This window comes from Falco cherrug, chromosome 6 (genome assembly GCF_023634085.1).
Source record: "Falco cherrug isolate bFalChe1 chromosome 6, bFalChe1.pri, whole genome shotgun sequence".
Taxonomy (NCBI): Eukaryota; Metazoa; Chordata; class Aves; order Falconiformes; family Falconidae; genus Falco; species Falco cherrug.
This window is the reverse complement of record NC_073702.1, coordinates 90398439-90420976: the sequence shown is the minus strand read 5'-3', so window position 1 is coordinate 90420976 and position 22538 is coordinate 90398439. Positions and strand designations below refer to the sequence as shown.

At 43.4% G+C, this 22538-nt stretch overlaps 1 protein-coding gene across 3 annotated transcripts; it reads left to right on the top strand.

Annotated features, from left to right (window-relative positions):
• The first annotated feature begins 113 nt into the window (after positions 1-113).
• Positions 114-21380, top strand: MCM8 (minichromosome maintenance 8 homologous recombination repair factor). Of its 3 annotated transcripts, none has more exons than XM_027805406.2 (19): positions 114-348; positions 481-651; positions 844-918; positions 1430-1512; positions 1693-1842; positions 2566-2669; positions 6766-6964; positions 7786-7871; positions 9381-9532; positions 10431-10629; positions 11429-11459; positions 11738-11878; positions 13436-13577; positions 14201-14396; positions 14676-14889; positions 17104-17313; positions 17889-17965; positions 18429-18618; positions 19945-21380. In XM_027805406.2, exons 2-19 carry the CDS (start codon positions 525-527, stop codon positions 20035-20037), a joined length of 2469 nt encoding a protein of 822 aa, XP_027661207.1. In that variant the 5' UTR covers positions 114-348; positions 481-524; the 3' UTR covers positions 20038-21380. The 3 variants fall into 3 exon arrangements, with proteins under 3 accessions (XP_027661207.1, XP_027661208.1, XP_014135388.1); XM_027805407.2 differs by having other exon boundaries at positions 466-651; XM_014279913.3 differs by having other exon boundaries at positions 114-409.
• Positions 21381-22538: the final 1158 nt, after the last annotated feature.

Genomic DNA, 22538 nt, shown 5'->3' with positions numbered 1-22538 from the left:
CGCCCACCAATGGCCGAGCCGGCCGGGGGCGGGGCGCATGCGCAGTGCGGCGGCGCAAGCCGGCGCAAAGGGAGAGTGGGCGGGGCGAGACCCCCTCGGAAGGGGAGAATCAGCTAATGGGGCCAGCGGCGACGCCACACGCTCCCTCGGGATTGGTTGCGGCTCCGGAAGGAGCGTGTGGCGCCAAAATGGAACGCGGCGGGGTGTGAGGGTCCCTCCGTGCGCTCAGGGGCCGGCGGCAGCCCTCCCGGGCAGCGGCCGTTCCGCGGGCTCCGGCGCTGTTCTTTCGTCCTCTCACCGCTACGGCCGTGCGGCTCTTTCATGGGGCCCTCCCTTTGGTAGGGAGAGGTAGGCCGGGTCCTTCGCAGCGCCTCCGTGGTATCTCAGGGCCTTCGCGCCCACCCCGCAGGTGAAGAGCCCCCCTGGCAAGTAACTCTAATTTAAATTAAATATCTTCTGGTAAAGTTTCTGTTTCTTTAGGTCGGTTCGCTATCGCGTCCCCAAGCTGATGCCTGCGGAGCGAGATGAGTGGGGGCTTCAGAGGCAGGGGATGCACCCGGGGAAGAGGCTTTCAGGGCTGGCGAGGAGGATGGCGAGGTGGATGGCGAGGCAGAGGACAGAAGGGAGAGTGGAGAAGAATGCCCGAACCTGGTGAGCCAGCACCTGTGCTTCTACCTGTTCTCTGAAGCCATAATGCTTTTCTTTTGAACCACTCTTGCCCTAGGCAATTACAGCTGTTTGCCTCCCGTTGGTCAAAAGAACCACTGAGAGTAAAGCTTGCAAAGTTTTAGTATCCATATTCTTTTAATCCTCATCTCAATCTTTTTATGTTTTTTTTTCCAGTGAGGTCTCGACTAGTTCAATCGACACTGGACCAGTTTATTCCCTATAAGGGCTGGAAACTTTATTTCTCTGAAGGTATTTTTAGACTAAAATGATATGTAGGAAGTATTTTATTCCATTTTTTCTAGAATTGGTTACGAGTAGAGGGGATAAGTTCAACAGAAAGCAACTGAAATTTGTGTTTCTTATATAAAAACATGAATATGATAGACGTTTCAATCTTACAGCATACTGTAGTCTCTGTGGGCTCCAAACCTTGGAAAGGAATCTTGAATAATGTAAAATACAATCTTTCTTAAACCTGCTTGGTTAGCTACATAAAATCTGCAGTCTATCAAAGACAGGAATATACATACTTCTACTTTGCTTCTTTTTGTCCTATGTGCTTGTCCTATGTCGTCTTAGACAAAGACCTGTTTTGTAGCAGGTCTTACAATAGACCGTTACTGTGACACTGTAGAGATCTATCATCTTCCTCGGTTTTGGAGTGCAGAAAAATAATAGAATAGAAATTGCCTGTTTATGTATTTTGTGAAATGGAAAGAATTATTTCTGTCCGTCACTAACGGAGCATGTTTCTAATTAGCTTATGCTGACAAGTCTCCTTTTGTCCTGAAGACTCAAGCCTTTGAGAAGTTTTTCATGCAACGCATTGAACTTTATGATAAGGTAAAACCAAAATAAAACGTATCCCATCCCAACAACCTATTGTTGATACAATAACTGCAAATTTTTTGTATTTTCTCTATTCAAAATGATCTCCATCATAGATGTGAAATGCTTGTGACATGATTTGGGGACATTTTATTTGTAATTGAAGTGTATTTTATAACTTAAAATGTTTTACAGGATGAAATAGAAAGAAAAGGAAGTATTCTTGTGGATTATAAGGAACTAATACAAGACAAAGAGCTGACTAAATCAATACCAAATATATCTACTGAATTGAGAGATATGCCTCAGAAGATACTGCAGTGTATGGGTCTGGCAATTCATCAGGTAAATATGACGTTCTCACACACAGAAGCATAACCCTTGCAACGAAGAAGAATCGGTGGAACTCAGGCAATTAAGTTATAAAACCCAAATGTTTTTCTGTCCTACAGGAAATTACTGTTCATTCAAAACACAAACTCTTCCATCTCTCCACTGTTTCTGTCTGGCCCACACAGTCACACTTTGAAAATGCTTTGGTCTTGATGCATTTTGCTTATTAATCATCAAAGCAGTTAAGTAAAACTAAAATGTTACTCCCTATTGGGAGTTCTGACTCCTGGGTGGTTGAGGTTTTTTAACATACTGGGGGTCACCTGTCCTGAGTGTCCCACCTCATGCAGCAGAACCACAGCTGGTGAGCAGATTCAAGAATTCTTAACTATTCAGTGTCTCTTAAAGTAGCATTTCACTGCTGCTTTGACAGATAAGTTGAGATGTTTGTGCTTTAGTCAAACAAAACTCCACAATGTTAAACATTACTGTATACTTTTTTTAATTAAAAAGCCAAACACCACAAATATGTTTATTTTAAATTCCATCAAAAATTAAGCTTAAAAGTGCTCAGAAGCAGAAAAACACATTTAAGTGGGGGGTCACTGGACAGCAAAGAGCTCTTTAGACTTCAGTAGGGGGATCTGATTGTAAGGGTTGGTAACGAAACTTAATAGCAAATTAAATCTGTGTTGCATGGCGCATTGCACTTCTCTGCCTTTGTGTTCTGTCTAGGTGCTAACGAAAGACCTTGAAAGGTACGCTGCAGAGCTGCAGGCGCAGGAAGGATTACCACTTGATGGAGAACCTATAATAAATGTCCCTCTCATTCATGCTAGGTAATGGGCATTATGTATTCGGTTTTTTTCCAGGAAGATCTATTTGGGTTTTGTCTAATGGTTGTCAGTGTTCACATGTGGTGCTGAAGGCTTACGTATTTATTTTGAGAGACTTGACTCTGAAGCTATTTCCAGAAGAACAGTTTATGTTTTGCTTTGTTCTTCACCTTGATAAAGGCTAAACTGTCCTTGTGAAGAAAAAAGTGAAATGAAACCTGCTTATAAGCTGAACAAACAGCTTGTACCTAGAAAAGCTCATAAGTTGAGAAGTAACTTACAAGTAGAACAACTATTCTGTGACACATGTATTGAGTAAAACCAAAACTATTCAAATTTCTGCTGTTTACTGGAGAAGCTGGGAAGTGATTATGACCTAGCCTTTTGTTAGCAAAAGGCTTGTCTTTGTAAAGAGGCTGATTTGGAGGGTGAGGACGTAAATTATAGCTGGCAATATTTATTATTCCTTCTATGGATGTTTTGACAGTGGTATATGAGGATCTGCTATTTCATATTAGCTTACATCTATTAAATGATGACTGGTTGGGAATCTCAAGAATATTAATTCTAATTAACCCAACTTGAATTTGAAATTAAGAAACTCAGGTTATACAAGTTCTGAATAAGCATGTACTTTCAAGAAACACAATTGCTATTATAATTATAAAAATGTGATTTCCTTTGAATTCTTAATGAAACAAGTCCTTAGCACTTTTTTTTGTTCTTTATCAGAAGTAATGGCATCTCAGACTCTTGAAGTCTGAGGGGGACTGGGAATGTAAGCCCGATTTGAGCTGAAATTATTTTTTTTTTAAACTCCCTGCTGCTGATGACTTTGTGTGGGAAAGCATACGCCACACCATGCCGAAACGCAGTGAAGGCAGGGACTCAGGTTGTGGTGCAACCGCAGGCACTTTATTGTACGAAGAAGCTCGTATTTGTATCTCTGAGCCCGGATACAAATTCCAGCTGTATGTACCACCAGGCTCAGGGCAGAAACCATTCATGCAGTTACGTAGTTACATGTCACTAAAGGCACGCAGATACCTTTTTGCTACTAGATAACCATGTTCATGTTTCTTACTTTCCTTCACAATGCCTAGCTGTTTTCTCATCTCCTGCCAGGTTAGACATTCTTCATCCTCCTCTCGTATATCTCTCCTCAGACATTCTCTATCCTCCTTTCTATTATCTCCCATCAGTAATGGTCAGACATTCTCCATACTCCTCTCGCACATCTCTCTTCAGACATTCTCTGTCCTCTTCTCCCACAGCATGGCAGGTGGATTTAATTTGGGGGGTTATTGTGCTATGATATATTCTTAAGTTTTGCATTGTTATAAAATTGCACCCTTTTAATTACACAGTGGAATGTGTTTAGGAAAAACCTGTGGCCAAAAAAAGGTATATACAAGGTCTCGGATTCTAAGAGCATGCTATGGAGTGTTATCCTGTAGAGGAAAGTATTCAAAAAGTCAATAAAATATCTTGCTTTTATAATGGTTCTGCAACATAGGCAGGGTTGAGCCATGAGATGGTGGTGTTCAGGGCCCTAAGTGGAGGGAGCAGGGAAACCCCTGGAATTCAGGAGCCAGACTCTTCTCGTTGGTGCCCAGTGACAGGACAAGGGACAGTGGATACAAATTTTAAAAATGTAAAATTCCATGCAAATGTGAGAAAATTCTATTTTAGAGGGAGGATATATAGTCTCCATCCACAAATGCATTCAAAGTTCAACTGGACATAGTGGGTGATACGGTGGTCAGAGGACATCTTGGGCATAGTGATCATGAGATGTTTTTCTATTCTTGGAGAAGTAAGGACAGGGGTCAGCAGAACTGCTACCTTGGGCTTCCAGAGGGCTGACTTTGGCCTGTTTAAGACCCTGGTTGACAGAGTCCCTCAGAAAATAGTTCTGAAGGGCTGAGGGGTCCAGCAAGGCTGCACATTCATCAAGAAGATAGTCTTCAAGGTTCCAGGAGCAGGCCTTCCCTGTGTGCCAAAAGACAAGCCGGCAGTGGAGAAGACTGGCCTGGCTATACAGAGAGCTTTGGCTGGAGCACAGGGGGAAAAGGAGACTTTACCACCTTTGGAAGAAGGGGCAGGCAACTCTGGAGGACTGTAAGGATATCATGAAGTTGGGCAGGGTGAAGGTTAGGGAGGTGAAAGCCCAGCTGGAACTCAGACTGGCCGCTGCTGTAACAGATAACAAAATGTTTTTGCAAATACATTAGAAACAAAAGGAGGGTCAAGGTTTGCCACAAAGGATGAGGTGTTTAATGCTTTCTTTACCTCAGTCTTCACCAGCAAGACCAGCTTCCCTCTGGATACTCAGCCCCCTGAGCTGGAAGGCAGGGATGAAGAGGAGCAGAATGAAGTCCCCACAGTTGAGGGGGAAACAGTTAGTGACCTGGTGCTCCACTTAGATGTGCATAAGTCTGTGGGGCTGGATGGGATCCAACGAGGGCACTGAGGGAGCTGGTGGAGGAGCTCACCAAGCCACTCTCCATCATTTACCCATGAGATACCGTCCCCTGAGACACTGGCTGCTCCTGGCCGGGCCGAGGGTGCGCTGCGCTGGGTTCAAAGCTGGCTGGGCGGCCAGGCCCCGAGCGCGGTGGGGAACGGAGTCACCTCCTGCTGGCGCCGGACTCACGGGGTGTCCCCAGGGCTCCGGGCTGGGGCCCGTCCTCTGCAACGTCCGTCGCTGATCCGGGCCAGGGGATCGAGTGTGCCCCCCGCACGTGTGCAGGCCACACCAAGCTGGGGGGAGCGTTTATCCGCTCGAGGGCAGGGGGCTCTGTGGGGGGGGCTGGGCGGGCTGGGCAGGCTGGGCCCGTGGGCCGAGGCCACTTGTACGAGGTTCAGCCAGGAGAAGGGCCGGGTCCTGCCCTGGGGTCACAGCGGCCCCAGGCAGCGCTGGGGGCAGGGGGCTGGGGAGCTGCCCAGGGGAAAGGCCCTGGGGGGGCTGGCTGACGGCCGGTCGTGTGCCCAGGTGGCCAGAAGGCCAACACATCCTGGCTGGTACCCGGAACAGCGTGGCCAGCAGGGCCGGGGCAGTGCCCGTCCCCTGCGCTCGGTGCTGGTGCGGCCGCCCCTCGAACCCTGGGCTCAGCTCTGGGCCCCTCACTGCCATGGGGACGTGGAGGGGCTGGAGCGTGTCCAGAGCTGGGCAGGGGCTGGGGCACAGGGCTGGGGGGGGGCTGGGGGGGGGGTGGAGCTGCGGGGGTTTATTCTGGAGAGGAGGGGGCTCAGTGGGGACCCATTCATTCTCTACAACTGCCTGAAAGAGGGTAGGGTTCAGTCTCTTCTCCCAGATAACAGGCAATAGGATGAGGGGAAACAGTCTCATGTTGCATCAGGGGAGGTTTTCCTAATATCCATTGTAAAATTTCCTGACTGGAAGGGTGGTCAAGCACTGGAACAGCCTGCCCAGGGAGGTGCTGGAATCACCGTCCCTTGAGGTGTTTAAAAAACACATAGCTGAGGTGCTTGAGGTCATGGTTTAGTTTTGGGCTTGGCAGTGCTGGGCTAATGGTTGGATTCAATCTCAAAGGTCTTTTCCAACCTATATGATTCTGTGTCTGTAGGCAACCTGCTCTAGCTGGCATTGCTTGAGCGCGGGGGTTTGGACTAGACAATCTCATGAGGTCTGTTCCACAGTAAACAATTCTGTTTAAAGTTTGTTATTTTGAATTATTTTGCAAGGTATTCTTTGTTGTCCTTAACAAGGTGCAGTGTTTTGTACCTGATAGCAGGTTCTTATGTCCTTGAAATGTGAAAACTCGCCCTTCCTTTTAGAGCGTAGGCATAATACATATTTGATCTTAACATGCTGCAAGTCTTAATCTGATCTGGTTATAGATAACTATAAACATACTAAATGTTATGCTGCTTTCTAGAATAAAATCAAAGTGTATGCCATGGGTCCACAGACAAAACATTTCTAATATTTGCTCTGGATTACTGTTAAAAATCAGGCGTGGTATTTTTTTGTTTGTTTGAGTTTGGTTGTTTTGGGGGGCTTTTATTTGTGTGTTTTGTTGTTCTGTATATGAGTATGGTAAGCTTTAAAAATGTTAATGCTTGACTTGTGTAGGGTGTACAACTATGATCCACTAACTCAGCTGAAAAACGTTCGGGCCAACTGCTATGGAAAATATATTGCCTTGCGTGGCACCGTTGTGCGTGTCAGTAACATTAAGCCTCTGTGCACTAAGTTAGCTTTTGTCTGTGGCACGTGCGGAGATGTTCAGAGTGTTCCTCTACCTGATGGAAAATATACTCTTCCAACTAAGGTAAGTTAAAATAATTTAACTTTGTGCTTTTCCCTTATCTATAGTGATTTAACAAAAAGAAGCACCACTGGTATTAAAAAAAAAATATCTAATCTTTAAAGCTAGTTTAAACTGACACTTCAGAAAAACATTAAACTTGCATCTTTGTATTATTGCATACCCTTGTCATTTGAAAAAATGGTATTCTGCTGAAACAAAAGCAGTATGTAGAAACTCTCAAATTTTGTGGGGATGGGGAAGTATCTTTGCATTTCCATTTCACCAGTTATGTTTAAAATTTAAAAGCCTCATCCATCTCCCTGTGGTAGGTTTCTATGCTTAGACTGGGGGGGGGGGGGGTGTGTGGTTTTGTTTAGAACTTTTTATGTTAATTAACTGTTTTTATCTGGATTTAAGAAGTTATTAGACATAGGACAGTGCCCAGTTATTTTATGTTACCTGATGTGCTCAAGTGGAAAAATTATCTCCTTTGGAACATCTGCAAGTACTTAAAAAAAACAGCCAAACAACAAACCTCAACAAACAAATAACTCCACCCCCGAAAAAAAACAACTCAAACCAATTCACCAAAAGGATCATACAATTCAGCTGTACTTGTTCTGGCACCTGTGAGTCAGGGTTCAGGTGTCTGTACTTGATAGCCCTTCATTCATTATGCATGTGCTAATTTGTAGCCCTAATGTAACTAGGGTTTTTTTTCTAAAATGGCCTTAACAGATCACATTGCTTTTTTTTTTTTTTAAAAAAAAAAAAAGATAAGGCAATTTCAAACTATGATTTTAAAAAAGGTTGAGAATGAATTAGAATTACTATTGTTACAGTGCCTTGTTCCTGAGTGCCGTGGCCGATCCTTCACAGCTGACAGAAGCTCTCCTTTAACCACCACAGTGGACTGGCAGTCTGTTAAGTAAGCATGTCTTCCCTTCTGCACAAAAATATAATACAACAGGATAGTCAAAAAGTGACAGGACAGCTCATTCCATGTTACACTGTGTAATTTCTATAATCTTCTTTTGCAGCAAGTACTCTTCAAAATTTGTATTACAAAGTGGTTGTTTTATCTGAGTGCTAGTATATTTTGTATATTAAACTTGCCCAATATAATAGCTTCTTGGATATTCCCCGTACCATGACAGAGTTCTTTGAAAAATGTTCAGCTTGTGGTCTTTACAGCTGTTCTTGGTCATTTCTAATTGCATGTATTGTTTAATGATTCCCTTTAATCTGTAAGTCAGCTAGAAAAGCCCTATTAAGTTACATTGCTTGGCTGTGACAGTTGACTAGAAGGAACTGAAAGTAAACATGAGGGTTAAAAAAAATAATCTAAGTTTAAAGTGATATTGTGTCTCCCAGTCCTTAACGTATGCTCAGTAGAAGGAAATAGTGCTGCACCTGCCTGTTCATTCATTCACTTTCTCTGTCTAATCAGCAATGAGGTATGCCTAAAATTTGGAAGACCTTTGCTACAAGGGAACAAGTCACTGTTTCTGCAGAAATTAACAATGTTAAAATGTAGGAAGGTGGACAATGGAGCTGGTTTTCACTGCTTCCATCTTACTGTGTGCTATTAGCACTGTGACCATCCGTATTGCCTCATAATGTACATTCAGAAAAGTCTGATGTGTTGTTTCTTGTCCATCCTGTTAGCTTTGGAAAAACAGGACTCTGCTTGCTTTTTCCCACTGCTTACAAAGTTCACATGCTCTTCATCAAAAATCTTATTGTGCCAAATGACATCTAAATATGTTTGTCTTTATTAACATTCTGTATAATTTAAAAAATCATTTTAAAAAACAGTGCTGACATTTTTAGGAGCTCTAGAGGGTGCTGTTTATCTCAGCTTCTTAAGAAAAGCTTGACTGAGCTTGGAGGAAAACTGTCAGAGCTCTAAATGCAGAGCCAAAACTGGAACCTTTTGAAGAACTTGTGAGTTGCTAGCCTTTTACAACTATATAAAGAGCGAGCTACTCTTCTTGTTATGGTCTGAGGAATTTCTTGGGCTTTGCTAGGGTTAAAATGCCAATTAAGCATTCACCAGGGCTATAACATCTGAGTCTGACCTCTTAATTTTTGTATATGAGGCCCATCTTATTTCACTTACTGTATTTATCTCTACATGAACATGCTCATCAGTGATAAAAATCTGGATTTCAATTTTGATTATTATTTCTGGAGTTCATAGTTATTGTCTTCCTGGTTTTATGCATAATGTGTACCTATTTATTAAAGTCTGAACTGAAAAACTCTGTTTCTCCAAATTCAGTGCTGCTGTTTCTAGAGTTTATCAGGACATTTCTTCTGTCTCCCTTTTTAATTTGGAAAGGACTGGTTGGAAGCACACAGCTATAGATCTTGTATGCTGTAACTGAATGGGAAATGTTACACATAGAGTGTATGCACACCTTGTGTTTTGCAGGGTGCAGGAGCTCATGTCAGATGATCAGCGGGAGGCAGGCCGGATCCCCCGCACAATCGAATGTGAACTGGTTCAAGATCTTGTGGACAGCTGTGTCCCTGGAGATATGGTCACAATTACAGGGATAGTAAAGGTGTTGAGCACCGAGGAAGGTAAAATACATAATCTGAGAACACCTTTTTCCTAGGGTGGAGTTTTCTCCAGTGATTACACAGGAAGAACAGCCATCCACCTTAATTTGGGCCCTCAAAGTTGTAGATGCATGAAGTGTATGTTTCCTCAGAAGTTCCCGAAGTTCTATAACGAGGAGCTACTTGGAAAAAGCCAGAAGCAGTGCTGTCCAAGAGGAGCCCTCTCTAATGCCCACTGATAGGGGGTTTCGCAACCCGCTGCTCTACCCACAGCTCTGGCCCTGGTTCCCAGCTGATGGTTTAGCCTGTCAGCTGATAGGAAAGCCTTCTCCTGAGACTTGTTATTTGCTTAGCCTTTTCACTTTAATGTCTCATTCAAACAATAGGAAAACAGTCACGCTGTTGTAAGGAGTATTATCTTCCTTAGTTTAGTTCCCCCTGGAGAAATTTTACAACTTTTTTTTCTTTTTTTCCCCAAAGTGAAGAAATATGTTGCCTACAGCTATAATAGAATATATTGCAGAGAACTGCAGTACCAATTTACTGTGAGACTGCATTCTCTGCTCAGTAATCATTGGGGGATATAGAAAATTACTAAGGTACATGTTTAATTACTCCACATGATAGATTTTTTCCTCTAAATATTAAGTAGGAGCATTTTATATTTGGCTTTCATTTTACTAGAATAATGTAGTAATATGAAATTCCTGGAAAACGTCATTTATTCTGGGAAAAATTTTCTATATATGTATGCCATCCTAATCCAGCAAAATATTTTATTTTGTACCTAAATGGAGGGTGAACATTTTGCATATGGCTGTACTTAATATTTCTGAATTACCCTGTGCTGTTTGTAAATAACATCAGTACACAAGGATAGAAAAAATAATCCTTCATTCTTTCTCAATTTTTCTAACAGGAGCTTCTAAAAATAAGAACGACAAATGTATGTTCTTGTTGTACATTGAGGCAAATTCTGTCAGCAACAGTAAAGGACAAAAACTGAAGAATTTTGATGATGAGACTTTTCAAAGATCATTCATGGAGTTTTCTCTTAAAGACCTCTATGCTGTTCAAGAAATTCAAGCTGAGGAAAATCTGTTCAGGGTTATTGTAAAGTAAGTTGCATCAGACAGAGACTAGGTCTAGGATTAGACTTCTGAACAGGCATGACCACCTTTGGACAACATGACAGCTAATATTAAACTGTGAAACGTTTAAGGCTTGTGCAATAGATATCACAGAGATTTAACAAACTTTAGAGGGCAAGGGGCTTGGGAGGAAGGGAAAGTATTGCAGTGGGTATGTTGGGACTTTGGGAGGGATTCAAGGATATACAGGGAAGTTAGGATTGTGTTAGTTCAGCCCTGAGACAGAAAGCTATAGGTAAAAAAAGCAATTGATTAATTTTGCTCCTTACTGAGTAAATTCACCTCATGAGTACTGTTTTGTTCTTGGTTCTGCTTTCCTACAGCAGAGGAAAAAGGTGCAAGAACTGAGAAGAGGGTGTGACAGACCCTCCATTCAGACAGAGAAGTACTTTTCTAGTGGAAGTGTCCCTCAGCCCCTCCCAGTGGGGTCAAAGAATGTAAAACTAGCACCTTTAAAAGGAGGGTTACAGGTAGTTAATTGATGAAGATAAAGGGTGCAGAAACCACTGGGAAGCTGGATCTCCTCTGTGTTTGTATGAACACAAATGAAAAGCTTTTCTTGTTTCAAGCATATCTGGTTGTCTGAAAAATTCAAGAAATTTCATGCTGATGATTTTAAACTGATTCTGTTGGAAATTCAGCAACAGCTAACTAAAAGTTTGGTATGTTTATGGAGATATTCTGTGACAAGAGACAGAACAAGTGATTAATTAATAGTAATACAAGATTTATATTCCCCTTATGTTAGTGTTCTTTGTTTTTACAGCTCTCTTTGTCCTGCAATCTACGGCCACGAGGTAAGTAATTTAACAGCTCTGTTTGCAACTTCAGGTTGAAATGTTTGTGCCACAGTAAATTCATAAAGGATTTATAAAGCTTATCTAGGGTGGGGGGAAGGGGCAGGGACTGTACAGGTGGCGTGACTCACAGTCACTTTCAGTGACAAGGAGGTGGCAGTCTTAACCCTTTCCTTCTGGATGGCTGAACCTAAGGGTTATTGCAACCAATTCTAGGGAGCTCTCTGTATTGGTCATCATGGTCGGATACTTATTAGCATTGGTGTGTACCACTACAGATTGTAAAGGCAGGTTTGGCCCTGGCATTATTTGGAGGATGTCAGAAGTTTGTAGATGACAAGAACAGAATCCCAGTGCGAGGAGATCCACATGTTCTGGTCGTTGGAGATCCAGGATTAGGAAAAAGTCAAATGTTGCAAGTATGGGTTGATTTATTTCTATTGTCTCATTGTATTTGTCTCTAATTCCTTGTTATCTTGACTTCTTGTAAGCATAGTAGGACAGCTGTGCTAAGACCAAAGGGTTGTTTGAGCCTGGCTGGAGATCCCTTTTCATGTAGAATGCCTCAAACATAGGGTAGTACCCAGAGGGGTGCCCTGCTGTCCTCTCCTTCCAGGGAGGCTTGCAGAAGGAATCAGGCCAGTTAAAACACTTACCAAAGCAGTTACATTTGGTCAAACTTCTGGGCTTTCAAGTACAGGCTTGCTGTACCAACCCTTTCCCCAGTGAGGAGTTTCACTCTTCATTTAGCTGATTTCATTTAGCTGATCCATTGTCTAATAAAATAAGAGCACTCTTGGAACTAATGCAACTTTAAATACCATTTCACTTACCACCTGTGAGGTTTACTTCCATTCTTTTACCCTGTTTCTGTGTTGCTGGTACAGATCTCTGCTTTTTGGAAAAGGGACCGATTGGTGTGTATGGGTTTTGATCTTGGTGGGCATTTCTGCGTGACTGTGACAGAACAGTTAGTGCTAGCATTCTTCAGTCTTAAACTGAATGGTTTTAAATGTCCATGTCTTTTCCCATGCTTACTGTGAAGTCAAAGAGGGACAGAGTTTGCTTAGACATGTAGCGTTGCATACCTCATTTAAAAAGTCTGAGTATTTCTACTGTGGACATGTTATGTTAGGATATGACTTAGGATAACTCAAGTGATGGATTTGTATGCAAGCATCTTGGCAAACAAATATTATAAATAATTTTTTCATTGAATGGGGACTTTCTAGCATGCAGTAGATGACTTGTTTTTTCACATCATTACTGAATAACAGGATGCCATTCAAGAAAAGCTAGTAATCTGTTCCTCCAAATAAAACCCTGGAACAAGTCTCCTGTGTTACTGCTGTCACAGGAAAAAAAAGTCCCAAGGATAAAACCAAAGTTGTGTAGAAGACAGGAGCCAGGGTTTTTTGTTGGTTTTTGGGGTTTCTTTATTCAATACTCAGTACCTGTTACATAGCTGGTGCTGAATAAATATGGTTTGGGTGTTGCTGTTTAAATAAAACAGCGGTATCACTAACTACAGATTTACTGGGGAAAAAAACAGTTATGACTGTATTCTAGGCAAACTTAACTTAACACATCTCTGTTCCAGCCTACCATACTTTCATGTTTCATACGTTCATGTTTCAAATTTAGGCTGCTTTCTAGGTACTAGAGGCATGAAGAAGATTAGGACTGTCCTTTATCCCCTAGTTGTGGGAAGAACTATGCATGCTCCCTCTAAAGCAGTGTGTGTTGGGCAGTAGGACAAGATATCAGTCTATTTAGACGTAGGGGTCTGAAGAAACTATAAATCTGCGCTTCTGCGACAAATGGTGTCCCCAAGCATTTCAACATACTTTGAAATGTAATGGGCCATATTAAGTGGAAGGAAACAAATGTGGGATTACTTTTGAATTGTTTCTCTAGAATAAGGCTTATGAAATTCTTCACCTTGGGGAGGGAGAAAGTATTTATTTCTCTTCTAGGCGGTGTGTAACGTTGCTCCTCGAGGTGTGTATGTTTGTGGTAATACTTCCACCAGCTCTGGCCTGACTGTTACACTGTCTAGAGATGGTGCTTCTGGAGACTTTGCCTTGGAAGCTGGTGCTTTAGTGCTTGGAGATCAAGGTAATACATGTAATGTTCCAGGTTTTGTATGACTGTATGTGGGGGGCGGGGGTGTGCGTGCTGCTGAGTCTAAGATTAACTACAGTGCTTGTGTAGCTGTGCACTAAAACTGTAAACCTGCAGTACGATGTTAGCTTTCCATACCTTGGGAAGTTCTGAGTTTCTCCAGTGACTTCTCTGAAGGAGGTTCCTGCTTTCCTATAGCTTAGGATGTGTATGAAACTGGAGTTCTGCAATTCACATGCCAGCCTTACTGTGCCAAACAAAGATTTCCTTGTTGAGAAATCTCTGGACTTAATGGCAGCTGCTGAACTCTTAGTGTTTTTGAAAACAGCTTGCTTATGAGATTTGTCCCCTATTTCTATGTTTAAAAAGCTTGTTTTGTCATCTTAATGGGTAATCAAGACACTTGCTGCCACAAGCCAGGCCAACTTCATTGTGGTTCATCTGCGGCACCATGAAATGAAAACAAACCTTGTTGAAATGGACACTTGTTCCGATGTCTCCTGCAGTCCCTAGGACTGTAGGTTGGACTTCTGATGTAGCACGAGACTGTAGCATACACTTGTCCATCAGTTAATGTGTTTTCTAATAAGTCTTTGTCCTGTGTTAATTGCTTCCAGGAATCTGTGGAATAGATGAATTTGATAAGATGGGAAACCAGCATCAGGCTTTGTTGGAAGCCATGGAACAGCAAAGCATCAGCCTTGCTAAGGCTGGCATTGTTTGCAGTTTGCCAGCTCGGACATCTATTGTTGCTGCAGCAAACCCAGTTGGAGGACACTATAACAAAGCCAAAACAGTGTCTGAGAACTTAAAGTGAGCACTTTCTGAAATGCTGCTTCTATAGTTGACGTTCAGGAGTAGATGCTTCTGGCAGTCTTGTAGCTTATATATAATTGCTTTCTAGTTTCCTGGAGCTTGAACACAAACTTACTGTAGTAATTTTTCATAGCTTTTGAGAGAGAAATTGCAGTTCTAATTTATCCTGAATGAATGAGACAGGATTTTTTTTTTAAGTGTCTTTGAAGTGGAACAGAGTTGCTGTAATTTTTCCACTTCTTTGAGCACTCTGTGGTTTTCTTGTCTTTACTCCAGAATGGGGAGTGCCTTACTGTCAAGATTTGATCTAGTTTTCATTTTGCTGGACACCCCAAATGAAGATCATGATCACTTGCTGTCTGAGCATGTGATGGCCATCCGAGCTGGAAAGCAGGCAGCATGCAGCAGTGCTGTTGTGACTCGTACCAACACACAGGATCGCTCTGTTCTCGAAGTTGTTTCAGATCGACCGCTACTTGAAAGACTAAAGGTAGGACTTGTCCTGTGACTGTTGCTATGCCCCGTCCTGTGACTGTTGCTATGCCCCGTCCTGTGACTGTTGCTATGCCCCGTCCTGTGACTGTTGCTATGCCCCGTCCTGTGACTGTTGCTATGCCCCGTCCTGTGACTGTTGCTATGCCCCTTCCTCTGGGGTTCCTTGTATTAGGAACCTGGCAACCCTGATGTGCTGATGTCCTCAGTCTCCCACTCTTCTCATGATAATTGGCTCTGAATTAAAGAGGAAGTATTTAGAATCATATAATCATTTAGGTTGGAAAAAGACCTTAGAGATCATCAAGTCCAACTGTTAGCCCAGCACTGCCAAGCCCAAAACTAAACCATGTCCCTAAACACCGCATCTTTGCATTTTTTTAAACACCTCCAGGGATGGTTGACTCCACCACCTCCCTGTGCAGCCTGTTCCAGTGCTTGACCACCCTTCCAGTCAGGAAATTTTTCCGGATATACAACCTAAACCTCCCCTGGTGCAACCGTTTCCCCTCATCCTATTGCCTGTTATCTGGGAGAAGAGACTGACCCCTCCTGCCTAAAACCACCTTTCAGGCAGTTGTAGAGAGTGGTAATGTCCCCCTGAGCCCCCTCCTCTCCAGAATAACCCCCCCCCCAGCCACCCCCGCATCAGCCTTGTGCCCCAGCCCCTGCCCGGCTCTGGACACGCTCCAGCCCCTCCACGTCCCCCTGGCAGTGAGGGGCCCAGAGCTGAGCCCAGGGTTCGAGGGGCGGCCGCACCAGCGCCGAGCGCAGGGGACGGGCACTGCCCCGGCCCTGCTGGCCACGCTGTTCCGGGTACCAGCCAGGATGTGTTGGCCTTCTGGCCACCTGGGCACAGGGCCGGCCGTCAGCCAGCCCCCCCCAGGCCCTTTCCCCCGGGCAGCTCCCCAGCCCCCTGCCCCCAGCCCGCAGCGCTGCCTGGGGCCTCTGTGACCCCAGGGCAGGACCCGGCCCTTCTCCTGGCTGAACCTCGTACAAGTGGCCTCGGCCCACGGGCCCAGCCTGCCCAGCCCCCCCCCGCAGAGCCCCCTGCCCTCGAGCGGATCAGCGCTCCCCCCAGCTTGGTGTGGCCTGCACACGTGCGGGGGGCACACTCGATCCCCTGGCCCGGATCAGCGACGGACGTTGCAGAGGACGGGCCCCAGCCCGGAGCCCTGGGGACACCCCGTGAGCCCGGCGCCAGCGGGAGGTGACTCCGTTCCCCACCGCGCTCGGGGCCTGGCCGCCCAGCCAGCTTTGAACCCAGCGCAGCGCACCCCCGGCCCGGCCACGAGCAGCCAGTGTCTCAGGGGACGGTATCTCCTGGGTAAATGATGGAGAGTGGCTTGGTGAGCTCCTCCACCAGCTCCTTTGGTACTCACGTGGATCCTATCTGGCCCCATAGATTTGTGCTCCAGCCACCTGTTTGTACCAGCTGGATGTTTAGCTAACATTACCCACCCCACTGGGGCTGTTAAAGATGTGTCTCAAGCCATCTTGGTCTCTGCACAGTAGAGAATTTTTTAGCTGAGCTGTTTTTTGGGGCTTTTTTTGATTGTGGTAGTGAGAAAACACTTAGCATGGCATGTTCTAAAGCAAATTTGCTAGTTTAGATTTCAGTAAAGAGCTACAGAACTAGACTGGATATAATGATTTGATATAACATGATGCACTGTGAAATATTGAATCCAAATAAAGCAGTGTGTAAATAAGTCCTTGGAAGTCTGCAACTCGTGACAGATTTGGGGATTGTAGGAGAGGAAGCACGTTTCTTAAATGTAAGTGATCAATGCGAGGATTGATATTGCCAAATGCCAGGAGAAATATCCCCCCCAAATGGAACTAAACCCATGTACTTTAGAAGTGGGATATCAACAGTGATGACTTAATCTTCTTTGGAGCCAAGTCTTATAACAATTGCGAAACTGGATTTTCTCTTTTTGAGAAAGAATTCTTGGTACAGTTAAATCGTATTTGGCACTTCTTATCATTGCAAATGGGAAGCCTCAGCTGCTTTTTCTGAAATGGCCAAGTGTGTTTAATTACATGTCTAAGCACAGCGTATGGACTTTTTAAGTGCATGGTTCATATACGAAGCACTAAAGCCCTTACAGTGAAGATTTTACCAGGTAAAAGCATAGAAGATGAAGATTTTATGTTAAAACATGTATAGCGTTCTGACAGAAATCTAAGCTCTTTGTAACTGGGTTAGATCTTACCAGGAGAAAACTTTGATGCCATTCCACATCAGCTGCTGAGGAAGTATGTCGGATATGCTCGGCAGTATGTTCATCCAAGTTTATCTCCAGAAGCTGCTCAAGTCCTCCAGGAATTCTACCTTGAGCTCCGGAAACAGAACCAAGGAGTAGACAGCACGCCAATCACCACAAGGCAGCTAGAGTCACTGATTCGACTTACAGAGGTAAATGCAAGCTGTAATACTTAAGGGATTGAAAGTAAAGAGATTATTCCTAAATATAGATAATTCCTACTGATATCCTATAACTTTTGACAGCTTATTCACTGCTGTGCTTTTTTGTTGTGTTTAAAAAAAAAAAGATGTGAGAATGCAAGAGATTTACAAATGCTTAGGAGCTAATGTTGCTTAAAGCCTCTTATGAAATAAAATACCCTTTGGGGTAGAAAGAGAATCTATCACATTCTCCCAAAAGGAGAAAAAGTAGGTGCAAGTAGGAACTGCTGCTGTCTTCCCTAATGCTATGCCTTAATAACACTACGTGTGATCTGCAGCTTCCCAACAATATGCTGTTAAAAAGCAAATAAATTCCAAGCTACAGCCTAATAATCGGTATGCAGGAGATGACATTGAAAAGCTATTGAAAAAAATACAGGAATTTTCCTCTAAATCCTGTAGGCTCAGGTTCCATCTCTGCTCCTAAAATTCATGTTTGTAGTAAAGTGATTGTAGCTTTTTTTTTCGTATTAGCTATAATATATCTTAAATATACTTTTGTGGGGGGGTTGTTTTGTTTTAAGGCACGATCAAGGCTGGAATTAAGGGAGAAATCTACCAAGGAAGATGCTGAAGATGTAATAGAAATAATGAAATACAGGTAATAAATACACACTGCTTTAAAAATAAAAAACATCACAGCGCTATTAATTGAAAATATTTGTTTGTTTTAATACAGATATGCAAACACAGTAAAGAAATCAATTTCTCAAGTTTAGGCCCACAATACTCAGATTTGTTAGCTCTTCTTTAAAAACTGACAGCAGCCCTGAGTTGAATATGGTTGCTTAACCTTTTGAGTTTTGTCATCATAGCAGTTAGGGGTATCTGTGCACAGTCACTTAGACATGAGGCACTGCCAAAGGGGTTTTTTCTCTCCTGTGATTACTCTCTGTTGCTGCAGTTGAATAGTTTAAGTTTACAAGCCGTTTAGACAGATGCTTCATCTAAGTTCCCTAGATAGTGACTTTCTTACTAGGGGATGGTTTCCTATGTGGCTTCTGAAGGCTTTCTCAAGCAGTTTTGTTTCAGGAAGCAAATCCACGTACAATTGCCTTTTTTAGCATGCTGGGAACCTACTCTGATGAATTTGGAAAACTGGACTTCGAACGTTCACAGCACGGGTCTGGGATGAGCAATCGGTCACAAGCAAAAAGATTTGTTTCTGCCCTGAACAGTATCGCAGAGAGATCTTACAACAATCTCTTTGACTTGCAACAGCTTCGACAGATTGCGATGGAGCTACAGATACGAGTAAGTCCGGAAATCAAGCACTTCAACAACAAATGGCAAGACCAGTCAAAATTATTTATTGCAAAAGGGAAAGTGGAAAAGGCACATATGTTGTGTCTCTGCAGTGAACAGAAATAAGTAATGATTGTGGCTTTTATAGGCTGAACGATCTTCCTCAATTGCCCTTGTTTGTAAGCTTTACTAGTATCTTACTAGCTGTTTGATAGTAGCAACTCCTTGCGCTAGTAAGGGCTGGTTCTGCTTCTGAAGCTGATCCATAACAAGGTTCTGCTTTCTTTCAAGAAAGGCAGTTTTGATTTCAGTATACTTCCTCTGGCTCCCCAGGGAACACACCTATTTTTCTTCTCAAATTTAGGCTGTTGTGGTGTCCATGTTCTATTTCAGCAGTGCAGTGACGTTTTGCTTGGCTTTCTCTGGCCCAAATATGCCTTTTGGGGTTTCATTCCTCCTTGAAGCATCATAATGTTGTAACTCGATGGGAACATCATGTAGGGCACGTGGCCACAAACATGGCTGATCCTGTACTCAATTTTTATGCTGTACTTGTGGGGGATGTCAGCCAAATAAAAACGTCAATACCTTTTGCTTTATAATAAAAAGCTTTAAGTGCCAATTTGGAACTTAAAACTGGGTTTCAGGTGTAACGAGTGAAAAGAAGTGATAATGACTTTCTCTTTGTGGAACCTATTATGGACTGTTCTTTCCGTTACCTGGCTAGCCTGCTTTGGTCTGCTGGGGCAAGATGGCTTCACTTTCCAAACTTGTTCAGATGTTGGCTGTAGACAAAACTGGATTTGGTGTGAATCCTGTCTGACAGGACATGTTACTGCCAGCTCTCTCCTCCCATGATTGTTCATTCATTCAGTGACTAGGTATTTAAAGCTAATTCAAGTTATTCTAATTTTCCCTTCATATATAGAGTATTTTTTGCCCTTCTATACCTGTATATATTTGTATATATACATATATATACCTGTATATATAAGTTCTATACCTGTAACAAATACTTGGAAACCAGTGAAAGTTGTAGAAATCTGACTTTTCTTTGGTAGACAGTTGTGTTTCAGAACTTGTATTTATACTTTCCACATGTCGTGAGGTGGAGAAGACTTGTTTTGTGTAATACCACAGTAAAGCCAGCGTGTAAGTAAAGCACAAAGGGGTGCAACTGACTGTATGCCACCTCCTAGCAGGTCAGCAGTTTGCTACAGAAACTAAACTATTCTTAGCTCACTTTATTTCACTAAGTTCTTCTAAAGTGTTTATGTTGCTTTACAAGAGGTAAAATGTCACTCTTCTCACTTAATTTTTTTTGTCTTTTCCTAGGTGTCTGATTTTGAAAGCTTTATTGGATCCCTAAACGACCAGGGTTATCTTTTGAAAAAAGGTTCAAGAGTTTATCAGCTTCAGACTATGTGAGAAGAGCCACCGTGATAAACTTTCTTGAGGCATAGTCATTACATGTGGAACGGACCGATGAGCGTGCAGCAGTAAAGCTCCCTGAACTGCAACCTAGGCACAGTATTGATGCGCTGCTGGCACTGTTGCTTACTGCGGTGTGAGCTTCCCTTTCGGAACCTAGCAGTGCCCACAGGCTTGCTTTAAGCTGCTGTAGGACAATCTGGCATGTGGCATCGCTGCCTGACTTGTCCTATAGGTCTGCTAGCCCAAATGAGACTGTGTAAGACTAGCGGGTGCCTCATCATCCTCGAGTAGTCCAAAGTGTGCTTTGTATTGACGTTACCACAGTGCTGTAACAGATTTTACTTCTAAAAGACATGCTGGACCCACAAATTTAAAACCAGAAATCTTTCCAGAGAAGATGATGTGAGCTGTATTTTTAGCACTGTAGTTCATTAGAGGAATTTAAAGTATAAAAATGTTTCCAAAAAGTTGGGAACCTTCATGTTTGAGACAACACAGTTTTAGAACTGTTAAGCACCGATACCTCATTGAAACAGACTTGAATTTCTGCTTTGCAGCTCTGCATTTATTGGTCTTTGTAGCTGCCGTTTTATTTGAGATGCAGGTCTGAATTAAGAAAATGTCATTATTATAATATTTAATTTGTGAAACAGGAATTTGATTTTATTTGTCTTTCATTAAACTTTGAGAAATCTGCAATTTGTTCAAGAGCATTATGCAGTAACAGTGAATGCTGTTGGTGTTAATGGCTACTATAAGATAGATAACGGGAACATGTTATGTATGTTTCTGTGTAACTGTTCCTGCCACAGAAGAATGTGTGTTCTGCAAGAGTAGAGTGATGAATGTTTCCTGAGTTTCATGAAATTAGTCGTAGTCTAGTGCAATAAAATGGCAGATGAGAAGCTTTCAGTATTAAAACCCAAACAAACCACCCCCCAAAAAAAAACTTTAAAAAATCAAGGATGCATTGCTGATTCTTCTGTCTTCTTTTATTTCTAAGGTAAGGTATGATACATAAATTGTAAGACAAGAAAGTAAGTGTCATTATTTCTTCTTTTTTATTAAGTGGCATAAGAATCTGATCTACAGCCTGCTCCCACAGCAATTTTGTATGAAAATAGAAGCTTCACAGATTTGAAAGAACATGTTAAACTGTTCAGTGCTGCCTCAGTGTGAATGTACTGCAATATACTTGAAACTGAAGACGAGTTTGACAGATGAGACGTTTAAGAGAAAACTAAGACATCGTAGCCCCATGTATGAACTCAGCAGCAAGGCGCCTGCTCGCTCCAGGTTGTGTTTGCTCATTGTGGTATCTGTGGTTAACGGCTTTTTTTAATGTCTGAACTGTCAGTCTGTGTGGGCATGCAGTCATCATCTGTCCGTGAGCATCAGCATCTGGGCAGCAGAGCACATGTGTTAATCCTACATGGGATCAGCTAAAAGGTGTTAGATACCAATTTTAACTTCTGCCAGTAGATTAATGCAGTTGGGGGCGGGGAGGGGGCCGGGAAAGACACGACGACGTTGGTTTCTATGCCAAAGAACTCTCAGACTTGCTCAATATAACTAGTCCATAATGACATGACAGAACTGGAGTTGTAGAAGTGGGGTTCCAGCTTCCCTCCTGTTGTGGTTTAACCCCGGCCAGTAACCAAGCACCACGCAGCTGCTCGCTCACTGCCCCTCACCCCGAGGGATGGGGAGGAGAATCGGAAAGGAATGTAAAACTCGAGGGTTGAGACATGAACAGTTTAATAGGTAAAGCAAAAGCTGCACATGCAAGCAAAGCAACACAAGGAATTCATTCACTGCTTCCCATCGGCAGGCAGGTGTCCAGCCATCCCCAGGGAAGCTGGGCTCCACCACGCGTAATGGTTGCTTGCAAAGACAAACGCCGTAATGCTGGGTGTCCCCTCACCTGCCGCTTCCTTCCCCCTGTTTATACATGGAGCATGATGTCCCATGGTATGGAATGTCCCTTTGGCCAGTTCAGGTCAGCTGTCCTGGCTGTGTTCCCTCCCAATTTCCCATGCCCCTCCAGCCTTCTGGCTGGCACAGCCCAAGAAACCAAAAAGCCCTTGACTTAGAATAAACATTACCTGGTAACAACCAAAACCATCGGTGTAACATCAGAGCCAAAACACAGCCCTGCACCAGCTTCTAAGAAGAAAATTAACTCTATCCCAGCTGAAACCAGGACACCTCCCCTGCTCTGGAATGCAGAGGTCTGTGCTCAGAACCACGAAGTGTCCAGGTGGGAAGAGACCAGCTTCTCCTGCCCAAGCAGGACGGGCCAGAGCCCGGTGCCAGGGCCAGCTGCGTCACTCAACTTCATCGGGTTCCTGTTAAACCAACTCTCCTGCCTGCTGGAGCCCCTCTGGATGGCAGCGCGACCCCCGGGGGTATCGGCCACTGTGGCGGCGTAATCTGTGAACTTGCTGATGGTGCAGCCCGGCTCTTCTCCTGCCTCTTTAAAAAAGAAAAAAGCA

Excerpts from the sequence above, each read along its gene's own strand:
- MCM8 (XM_027805406.2), top strand. The coding sequence starts at position 525 with ATGAGTGGGGGCTTCAGAGGCAGGGGATGCACCCGGGGAAGAGGCTTT. Across the intron at positions 17,966-18,428 it reads ATAGAAATAATGAAATACAG|CATGCTGGGAACCTACTCTG; the intron begins GTAATAAATACA and ends TGCCTTTTTTAG. Across the intron at positions 18,619-19,944 it reads CGATGGAGCTACAGATACGA|GTGTCTGATTTTGAAAGCTT; the intron begins GTAAGTCCGGAA and ends GTCTTTTCCTAG.